The sequence below is a fragment of the Nilaparvata lugens genome, chromosome 12, assembly GCF_014356525.2.
Source record: "Nilaparvata lugens isolate BPH chromosome 12, ASM1435652v1, whole genome shotgun sequence".
Classification (NCBI taxonomy): domain Eukaryota; kingdom Metazoa; phylum Arthropoda; class Insecta; order Hemiptera; family Delphacidae; genus Nilaparvata; species Nilaparvata lugens.
Genome location: NC_052515.1, coordinates 5,614,728 through 5,627,057, shown reverse-complemented (window position 1 = coordinate 5,627,057; position 12,330 = coordinate 5,614,728). Strand labels below are relative to the sequence as shown.

At 32.1% G+C, this 12,330-nt stretch overlaps 1 protein-coding gene across 2 annotated transcripts in view; it reads left to right on the top strand.

The window, feature by feature from the left end:
- Positions 1-12,330, top strand: part of LOC111047975 (myotubularin-related protein 6) — a 72,138-nt gene that overhangs the window by 42,729 nt on the left and 17,079 nt on the right. For both annotated transcript variants that reach the window (XM_039438796.1, XM_039438795.1), the window contains exons 8-13: positions 1,758-1,990; positions 5,036-5,286; positions 7,137-7,265; positions 9,564-9,690; positions 10,149-10,268; positions 11,609-11,702. In XM_039438796.1, the coding sequence (XP_039294730.1) occupies positions 1,758-1,990; positions 5,036-5,286; positions 7,137-7,265; positions 9,564-9,690; positions 10,149-10,268; positions 11,609-11,702 (954 nt within the window). The remainder of the gene's footprint in view (positions 1-1,757; positions 1,991-5,035; positions 5,287-7,136; positions 7,266-9,563; positions 9,691-10,148; positions 10,269-11,608; positions 11,703-12,330) is intronic.

Below are 12,330 nucleotides of genomic sequence, written 5' to 3'. Positions count from 1 at the left end.
ATATATATATATATATATATATATATATATATATATATATATATATATATATATATATATATATATATATATATATATATATATATATATATATATATATATATATATATATATATATATATATATATATATATATATATATATATATATATATATATATATATATATATATATATATATATATATATATATATATATATATATATATATATATATATATATATATATATATATATATATATATATATATATATATATATATATATATATATATATATATATATATATATATATATATATATATATATATATATATATATATATATATATATATATATATATATATATATATATATATATATATATATATATATATATATATATATATATATATATATATATATATATATATATATATATATATATATATATATATATATATATATATATATATATATATATATATATATATATATATATATATATATATATATATATATATATATATATATATATATATATATATATATATATATATATATATATATATATATATATATATATATATATATATATATATATATATATATATATATATATATATATATATATATATATATATATATATATATATATATATATATATATATATATATATATATATATATATATATATATATATATATATATATATATATATATATATATATATATATATATATATATATATATATATATATATATATATATATATATATATATATATATATATATATATATATATATATATATATATATATATATATATATATATATATATATATATATATATATATATATATATATATATATATATATATATATATATATATATATATATATATATATATATATATATATATATATATATATATATATATATATATATATATATATATATATATATATATATATATATATATATATATATATATATATATATATATATATATATATATATATATATATATATATATATATATATATATATATATATATATATATATATATATATATATATATATATATATATATATATATATATATATATATATATATATATATATATATATATATATATATATATATATATATATATATATATATATATATATATATATATATATATATATATATATATATATATATATATATATATATATATATATATATATATATATATATATATATATATATATATATATATATATATATATATATATATATATATATATATATATATATATATATATATTACAATTCTTGCAATTTACTTGGGCATGCTTGCCCGCAGCTCATGATTGAGCCCAAAATTGATTAAGTGTTTCTATTATTCTTCTTATTCGTCTTCTTCTTCTTCTTCTTCTTCTTCTTCTTCTTCTTCTTCTTCTCTTCTTCTTCTTCTTCTCTTCTTCGTCTTCTTCATCCTCCTCCTCCTCCTCCTCCTACTCCTCCTCATCCTCCTCTTCCTCCTCCTCCTCCTCCTCATCCTCCTCCTCCTCCTCCTCCTCCTCCTCCTCCTCCTCCTCCTCCTACTCCTCCTCCTCCTTCTCCTCCTCCTCCTTCTCCTTCTTCTCCTTCTCCTCTTTCACGGGTTAGGCATTATTGCCTGTTCCGAACCTTTGTGCCTCTAAAATCCTGAGACATCCTCGATCTCTTTTCCAAATAATTTTTATAATCCATTTTCATGATTATTGATAAATTGTTTTGTTTGGCAGCATGCGAGTCGAAAGCACCGTCGATGAGCAGTTTCCTTAATGGTCTGGAGTCGAGCTGGTGGCTGCGGCACATGAAGGCCATCCTGGACACGTCGTGGTTCATAGCGCAGGCCATTGACGCAGGCATCAGCACCCTGGTGCACTGCTCTGACGGGTGGGACCGAACTGCGCAGGTCTGCTCCTTATCATCGCTGCTGCTCGACAGCTATTACCGCACCATACAGGGCTATCAGGTCGGTCTAATAATCCAACATTCTTAGTGTCGGTTGCACAAAAGCCGGTTAAATATTAATCGTGATCAATTTCACGAGCACCAATCAGAGAAGCCGTCTTCTCAAAACGCCTTCTCCGATTAGTACTAGTGAAATTAATCACGATTAAAATTTAATCTGCTTTTGTGCAACCGGGCCTGACAATATTCATTTAAAAACTCAGGTTGTGAAAGTGTAATATTTTTGTAATAAAACATAGAGAACCCGTTATGTAACCTATAAACTTAGGTTACATAGGAGGGTAAATAGGAAATGACATACGGCAAGGCAGAACATCCAATGGGATCTCTGCCGATAAATCCATACGAATAAATAAATTTATTCATTCTTACAATAAGTAAATCATCAAAATGATTGATTGATTGATTGAGTACTTTATTTATGTAGATTACAATATATACTGGCTTATACACTTATATACAATAGCTTACAATATATCAAAATTATAGATGAATTTACATAATATAGACTAAGAAAATAATTATTGAACTGTATATGATATGAAAAAGCAATTTGTAATATTATAACTATAGATAATTATATTGTTATGCATCTACATAAATTGGCGGAGCTTTGGACATATCAATGTCCATTCTTCGGAAAGAATATTAAAAATATCCTCCCCACTAACTCTCTTCCAAATAGAGTGAAGAGTGAATGATAGGGAGAGAAAAAATAAGGTATCCTTGTGCTATTCCTCACCCAAATTTAGATAAGGTTACACATAATCCGAATTAGCCCCCTGTGGGTTAATCATACTCAAGAATGTGTTGAAAACCAGAATTCACCCACAGTATCCCTGCTTGTCGTAGGAGGCGACTAAAAGGGACCCCCTTTCCAAAGCCCTTTTTCTTCTTACTATGCTTTGGAACTTTTCATTTCTAGAATGGCACTTTTTCCATTGGCACTTTGTGCCATTCTTTATTCCTTTTTCTATCTGTCGGCCTTCCTTGGCCATATTCTTACTTCTTCTTAGGCCAACCCAAGGTGTGATGTGGAGCGTGATGGGTGGTACTTTTATATGGTGTCTCTTACGGTGCCTGCAGGATATCAGGCGCCTTCCTGTAGTATTAAGACTTGCCTGGTCATGCGGGGCTCTGTCTGGGTTGACTCCACTTCCCTAGCTGTTCGTGGGAACCACATGAACAAACCAAACCCCAAGGCAACTCCAGAAGTTGCCTTGCCTTCAAGTCCACGGGATCTGCTACATCAGGGCAGTTTCGGAGATTTGCCCCTCTAAAACCCAATAGACCAGAGATGGGTGAAACTCCAGGCACAAAATGTAGGTCAAGAGGCTGAGTCGAGGGTAACCAAGTGCCCTAGAGAAAATTTGGCGACCCCTCCTTCAGCGGAAGGACCTACAAAAAGGCCAGGAGTGGAAAACTCGAGTTTGTGGGTGGAGACGCCAAAACTCACCACTGCTCAGAGATGGGCGGCCATTCAGGCAAAACTTATTGGGATAGGTAAGGCTTTTGACCCTGCTAAGTTTCGGAGGAGCAAAAAGAAAAACCCAAGAGACCAGTGATGGGTGAAACTCCAGGCACAAAAGTGGGTCAAGAGGCTAAGTCAAGGGTAGCCAGGCACCCTAGAGGCAATTGGCGACCCCTTCCTCAGCGGAAGGTCCTTCAAAGAAGGCCAGGAGTGGAAGTCAATTAGGTCACGAGGACCAATCAGTCTGAAGAGACTGCCAAGTATATCGCACTGAATTGTGACGAGCAACCGGGTGATGAATGGGATGTTAGCATAGGGGAAAACTCCTGGTTCTTGTAAAGGACATAGGTATTGGTTTGCCTAACTAACATACTACTTGGGAACACAATAAGCTTCGGTTGACGTGTGGGGTTCTTTGAACCTTTGGATCCTTGAATCCGTCCCTTCAAAAATAATAGTAATAATAATAATAGTACGAAATAGGTCAAATCTTGTAGTTCTTCACTTCACAAAGTTTTCAGACCTATAGGCTAATATTTTCACAAAGCAGATTTTCAAAATTTAGATGCTTCAAAACCAAACATAGATGAAATATTACACATTATTTTCACATGAATTTCAACTCATTCTTAGTCCTAGATTCATCTCATATTTTCTTGGTTTCTCTCTTATTAATTCCGTATTCATCTTAATTTCTCATCTTACATCTAGTATCTTAGTATAACTTAGTTTCTCATCTTATATTTAGTATCTTAGTATTCTGAATTTCTCATAGCCTTTTTTCTTTCTATAACATTTTTTTCTCAATATATTCAAATTCTTTTTACTGTACTCTGCTCGACAGCTATTAGAATACCGCACTATACAGGACTATCTGATCGGTGAAAATTAATTCTTACTTTCTGTCATTCAACTTTGTCTTAGTCCTAGATTCTGCTCATAGTTTTTTTTCTTGTTTCCCCTCTTATTAATTTGTCATTCATCTTAGTTTCTCATCTTGCATTAGTACCCCAGTATATCTTAGTATATGCAAGCATTAGCAGTCTAGTGCATTGCTCCAACGGCTGGGACAGAACTGTAAAAGCCCAACAAAAGAGGTTTTACTCCAAGTGAGTAAAGCTTATTTAATAGCGCGCGCGGTTCATGAATCAAAGGCAGCTGGCTAAGACCTATCAAACTCTTTCTTTTTGCTGAAAATTCTCAACTATTATAAAGATTATCTTATGTTCTTATGTTTCTTGGACATAAGGAGATTGCATTCTACAACACCAAATTTGCCCCAGTGCAAAGCACGGGTTTCCTGCTAGTATAAAATAAATAGAATAGATAGGTTGATTTGACTGATACATTAATAAAATAAATAAATTGATTCAATGTTTCTGTTACAAGGCGCGGATCGAACAAGACTGGCATTTTTTTTCTTTCAAGTTCATTGAGTGTTGAAATTAATTGATTGGTTGATTAACTGATTGATAGAATGAATAAATTGATAGAAATAAATTGATTTGTTTATTGACTGATCGAAATATGACATAAATAAATAGATTGATTGATTGAGTGTGATTGTGTTACCAGGCGCTGATCGAAAAAGACTGGCTAGCATTCGGACACAAGTTCAGCGAGCGGTGCGCGCACATAGCCGGTGACCCCAAGGAGGTGTCACCTGTCTTCACGCAGTTCATAGAATGCACGTGGCAGCTCACGCACCAATTCCCGCGCGCATTCCAGTTCAACGAACGATTTCTGCTGACGCTGCACGACCACCTCAACTCATGCCAGTATGGCACCTTCATCGGCAACTGCGAGAAGGATCGGGTGGATCTCAGGTAGGCACCATCTTCAGTTCGTCAACATCTCAATTCATCAATTGCCTATTTTTACCATTTATTGAGGTACTGAAACAAATGGGAAGTTGAGCCATTCAGTTAGTCGGCATCAAGAGTCAAATCAAATGAAACATTTCTCAATAAAGTATTCTAATAGAGCCACTTGAATTGCTCAATTATTATAGAAATAATAATATTGTTCAATCATTTGTAGTTTTCTATTAAATGCCTCAAGTTTTTGGCTCAAAATTTTCTAGTTTCTTTCAAAACTCAGACTTTTCCAATAATTACTGTTCTAGATTTTGTTAATATTCGACTAAAATATAATATATATTTTATTCAAAATTTGCTCGTTTTTCTGAGATTTGAAGAGTGTGAATTGTTTTCTTTTTGGAAAGTGAAAGTGACATAACCTACTTTTTGATTCGGACAGTAGCCTATAGTATGAATTATTGGAAATGGGACAGTTTTGGCATGAGCCTGTTGTGTCTTTCCTTATGTCAAATATTTGTACACAATGTGATTAGTAAGTAAATGAATAACTAATACTAGTAAAAAGATTTGTTTTTGAAAGGAAACTACTTAAAAATGGCATTAGTACTGACACTAGTAGTGTTTATGTAAAAAGTTTGAGAAGGGTACGAGGTAGTTTCACAATAATTGAACAAATATATTTTATTCAATAAGTTGCAAACACTTGTTACATTCAAAAACATCGAGAAGAATTCCAAACTAAGACCACACAAATCAAGCAAAAGAGGAAAGGTAGGTACCGGTTTAAAGGTGCTCCAAAACAGAGTAAATAGCAGATCATTGGAGAAAAATGTTCAGTTATATGTCGAAAACGTTCCTAAACCAGATAAATCAGGATTCAAAGGAGACAGAAATGACAAAAGTAACACTTTTTTGAAAAATTTCTGCTCTGATCAATAACATACCAGGTTTAAGTAGGTTTTAGACGAAAAAGTAAATGAACATTTTCCCTTCAGAATTTAACTATCAATTATTGTCTCTAATTTAAAATATCGTCAATCAATATATATCCGATAGTCTGTGCAAACCTTGCAGCATTAATCTTATGGAGTACAGCTCTGCCAGATTCCACACAATCCAAAGAGCCTGTGAAATTATTTTGTGAGAGAAAAGAGCGAAAAAGGGAACTTAGGCCTTGGTAATAGAATCAGCATAAAAACGGCAACCGTGTGCTCCTATGTTCTATTGAAATAACATTGTCCATAAAGCTCCATGCTACAAACTAATAGGCCTATAAACTCTATCTATAGGTTTGCACGGACTTTAGGCCTAGTTGATTGATTGATTTTTATTTTGTGCTAGGTCTAGTTGTATTTTTTTTTAATTTGAAAATAACTTCTTTTGACATATTTTTCCATTATTTCAACAATCATCAAAGTTATGTACTTTTAGTTAATTCTATTAATTTCACATGAGAATTGATCAACTTAGAGCCCTCATGAGGTTGCCACAAATTTATAAAATAAAAAAATTTGAAGAAAATGTGCAATCTTCAGCCATAATTATCTCTACTGGAACGTTTTTTTTTTGAAGTCAGGAAACCACTCACAAAGTTTGTCGGTCTATCTTTATTTTTATCTTTAATCATTTTTTTACTTAAAACACTATTTTTATTCAAATATATGATTGAATCTTGAATAGAAATTGAAATAGATTTCAGCATACTTCCTTGTATTGTTGTGTGCATGCTTTTGAAACTCGCGCAGAGATTTCACGCATGCAAAAATATGATATATTATTATTTTGTTGATCCAAAACTATGAAACAACAAATTTCTTGTTATAATGATTATCAAATTCCAAATGTTTTTGTTTCAGATTGAACGAAAGAACGTACTCGTTATGGGGCTACATGGCGAATCATATGAACGAATACATGAATCCACTGTACGACTCCTCCTTCGCACCACAAACTCTCAAGCCTTGTCTAGCTCCGCAAAGTTTCAAGTAAGAAATACATTATTATTCATCACAGATTAGTAAATGGCTGTTTACGCCGGCACGACAGAACAGAAAGCTCTCTGATTGGGTTAGCAAATCAACAATTAGCCGATCAGAGAGCTTTCTGTCCTGTCATGTCGTGTGAAAACGGCCATCAAACTATAGTCTGTTATGGGAGCTGAGAGACAAGTAAACAAACAAGCACTTGTGAGAGCAGATCTTGAAGCAGCAAGAACGACTTACAGCAGCCTCTTAACATATTTGTCACAGATTCAACTGAATATTCACAGTAAGTGATTAAGTATGAATGAAAGAATTGTGTGAACTGGTATATACAAGTCCAGCAATTAACTGTGACATGAGTTATTAAGATACCCTATTCCACCCCCTAGGTTATCTAATAATTGCGAAGTATTGCTACAACGCGGACTAGCTACAGCCGGATATGGGTCGGGGTCAGTACTGACTGGTGGAGATACCGAACCTACACTTCTCCCCCTATCCTTATTCTTTACCCTCTGCTTCTTTCGCGAGATTTTTAATTTCAGGGGAAGAGTATTTGCCCGTGCCGTTACTGGCCGATTCGGCCCTTGGCCTTTGGAATACAGGGTGGGTGTTAAGGGAGATTAAGATAACCCTATACAAGGAGACAGATCTGACTATCAGATCCCTACAAATAATTCTATTTGTAAAGGTGGTACACAAGCTGAACCAACTGCGAGCTGACGGCGGGCAGACTGGATCTGCGAGCCCGGAAAGAGGTTTTACTACAGGATTTATGGTGAGGGCTATGGAGTAACGGTATGGCGGAACTATGGAGTTGTTAGTGGTATTCAAGATATAGTTAAATAGGGTATGGTATAGGGTGTAAGCTATAGAAAATAGTGTGCAGGGTATGAGGTATACAGTATAGGGTATAGGGAACAGAGAATCAATAATAAGATTATTATTCTCTACAGCAAACAGATATCTGTTCAATAATCCGCAATCTGACAATTGCGCTCTAGCTCTCAGCAAGCTGGACCTGCTAGCTAAATACAGGGTATAAATTTCCAATACGGGATATTTAAGGTTCAGTATATAGGGTTTTAGGTGTAGGATTTCTGAATCGCAAGCCTGTAGCTGCGAAAAGATTTTCAGCAATTCTGAAACTGCTGAACAGGACTTCCGCGCCAGTCTAGCAACTGCGCAACAGTTATTAAGGGCTAATCTGTGACAGCCCTTAAGGGAATGGGAATCACTCTCAATCGTCCGAAATGCTTTTAAATTAATAGTCAGTAGGTCGACTATTATGAGAGGTCCGTGGAAAATTAGGAGGCCGGGGGGAAAAGAGATTACCGTCCAATGGGAGTCTCAGGAGGCGATCATGCCACTGATCATGTGACAGGATATGATTCAGATGATCTTGATGCTCAGGGTGAAACCATGATGACAATACTGCTAATTACTATAATAAATTAGGCCGGTAAACAATCCTTCTCACCAGAAATTTCATGAAGAACGATACCAACTCAACCCGGTAGTTGCTTATCGCTTTGATGATACGGTTGCTGCTGCTGCAATACTAGATACTAGAACGCTCAAACTAGTAAACAAGATCTGGAAATTTCTGGTTCAGATGAATCCGCTGCTGATAATTCACAGGGTTGTCGCCAATGATGATGATTTACACACTCGACTGTAAGCTTAGCAAAATACATTTGACTGTCGACCCTATTCTTCTACTAAAATAAAGGAAATTCACTAAGTTATATACTAAATGACGGTTCTCCATTCTTCACAAAATTCACTTTGTGACAGAGTCATATGTTACTCATGTAACTTCGTTACTTTTAAATGAACACAAGCAAAAACTTTATGTTATTGTTAGCATCTCTCCTTTCAATGAACAGACTATAGGTTAATAATTATTTTGGTTATATATCCTTGGAGGAGAGGATGGAGGGCTACCAACCAATCAAAATATTGAGCTTAAGAAGGAGATATATCCTTGAAGGACGTTTTCATACGTCAATACCTCAACGTAATAAATGTCCTTTTCATAACATTCTTATTCATGACTTTCCAAATTGTATCATACTTATAAAAATAATGTAATCGGTCAAAAATATGAAAATTTTTTCAATTAATTAGAATAATTTTATTTAACTAATTTGTATTTTTTCTTTTATCAATAAAACCTCAAGCTCCGTAGACTTTTATTATTAATAAGTTTTTTGCAGTTTTTCAGTTTCCATAAACTTTCTGATGAAAAAACTCAACAAATTTGGAAAATGTATTATTAAAAAATGTTTGTTTTTGTAGGTTTTGGAGAGGAATGTACTGTCGATTTGAAAGTGGTGTCCACCCGAGAGAAAATCTTGGAGATCTACTATTGGCTACTTGTGATCACAGTGCTTCTCTCGAAGATCATATAAAACTTCTTCAAAAGGTGAGCTATATCAAAAAATACCAAAACAGAGTCTTTCTTATAACATTATTTTATTATATCTCCTGTTTCTATCACATGAAGACATTAGTCACAGTTGATCTTCTACATATTTTTCAATAACTCAATAATAATCCCTGTAAAATAATAATTAATTTTTAATTCACACAAGTAATTGTGATCAACTTCTAATTGCCATCTCTATTACCAACTGTCAATTATATTTTTCCTAAATTTCATTTATGAGGTAAAATCTCTTCCTGGTGGTTCGGAACCCATATAAAGATGTAGGTCCACTCATCCGTCTCATTACCCACGCACAACTAGTTTTCACGTGGGAATCACCCTCAGAAAAACACATTAATTTAGTTTAACTCGTTTAAAATTTCTATTCACTAGAATTACCATTTTTTTATATTTACATTGTTTATCATATCTATTGTATTTTCTTTCTTTTCCAGAGAATATCAACGATCAAACAGAAAATATCAGATTGCAGCGATAAAGTAAAGTCGGAAATTCTCGATAAACCAAAAGAAACAATCTCGCATCCTCTTGACAATAAACTATTCTACAATAAGGTAAATTTCCTACTATATAAATTACGATTCTAAAATTATCAAATATTAATGGAATAAAGAACTATTTTCAAGTAAGTTGAAAGATTGAATTACAATTCATCAAATATGTCAGTAGCCGCAGAAATTATCTGTGTATATTTATACTGTAGTAGTTTATAGCATATTAATTCATGTATCACATTTATCCACATAACTTAATTGAGATGAAAAATTTCATTATAATCGAAACGTTATATAACAAATCTCAAGGGACTATGAAAAAGAGAAAATTCGTTGGATTGGGTTCAATGACAGAGCTACTTATACATACATTATTATACAGGAGTACATTCAACTACGATATAATCAAAATAAATACTTTTTGAAATCGATTCTTCAATCCGGGTTCTATTAAACTGCAATTTACATTATTTGATACAATAATAATGTCACTGCAGATTGCTAGCGCTTCACTCTTATCACGTCGAAAAAAACCCAATATTTGTTATCAAGGTGAATATTCTTTTTTAATTCATGATTTGTACAATCAGAAGACAAAAATCAAAATGATCTTACTGCAAATTGGGCAAAAGAGCAAAATAACAACCAATAAGTGAACTTTAAAATTTTCCCTATGGCAGTGCAAGCAGAAAAATGACACTACAATAATATAATGAATTATAATATTGTGTGACCTAGCTGGCTAAGGTCCTCTGGTGTCAAAGTTTCCAGGTCGCACCTGACCAATATTTCAGGAACTCTGACATTGTCAGAGACCTAACCATTGTTTTTGGCAGCTTAAGGCTGTGCAAAGGCTAAAAATAAACTTTCTACTTGTGATATTTTTCAAAGTTTTTCGATTTGTATATCAAATCAATTTGTATATAATGTTTTAAAAATATTAATTGATAAATAATATTAATGTTATTAAATATTAAAATTGATATTTTCAGGAAATTTTTGTTTTATTCAATCATCAACACCATGAAGAATTTATCCACTAAATCTCATGGATTTATTTCTTACCGAATTTGAAATGTTCTGTCCCAAGAATTTTAACTTTAGGCGCTCATATCTCAAAAAGTAATGATCGGAAAAAAATGTTTTCCTGAGAAAACTTTTTCATTTTGATAGCTTGATGATATACAAATCGAAAAACTATGAAAAATATCACCAGTAGAAAGTTTATTTTTATCCTTTGCACAGCCTCAACTTTACGTGTCCATCCAATACAATAATATATCACTTTTTCAAATTTGACTGCTATTCGTTCTATTTATTAACAAAAAGGTGATTTAATAGTTAGAGTTCTTGATGGGAAACAACACTGGAGAACAATAATATAATTTTTTGTGTTTTAGGCTGAAGAACTGGCTCGCTATTCAACTATTGAAGACGCAATTGAAGGCTGCACAGAGTTGAAGCAAGCCTGTGAACTGGTAGATAATGCTCTTGGTAATTATTTTTTCCATTTTTTTCAAATTCAAATTCATTTATTTGCCATAAAATAATATACAAATTGATAGAATAATAATATTCCAACTTACAAAATGGCACTACCGGCAAAGAACAACTTGTGCGCCGCAGTGAGATCGAACAACTAGGTATAGCAAGCATGTCAATATTTGTTATTAAAAATTAAAATATTGTTTTAAATGTGCTTTTGTAATTAACACTTTATTCATTAAAATTTTACATTTATGAACAAGATAAAAATAAAATACTACATCAATTAGGAACGTTCATCATAAAAACTCTAAACTTGTTATCCTTTCATAAACAGTTTGTTACCAAAATAGTCACCTTGAAAACCGTGCTCACATGATATGTATCCATGTAGGGCTAGCCTACATCAATATAATATCAAAAAATCATTGTTATCTTGTGTCGGATAGTGGAGTTTCAAGAGAGCTCAATGAAATAATTATTGTATTGGTGAATCAATGCAAAGTTCGAGTTAATCTAAATCAATTGGTCACTTTTTCGTACAAATTAGTTTTATAAGTGTGAAACAATAATTCGAAAAATCTGGTTATTCTTATCAAATCTTTCATCTAATAATTGTTAGTGTCATGCTCGGTTT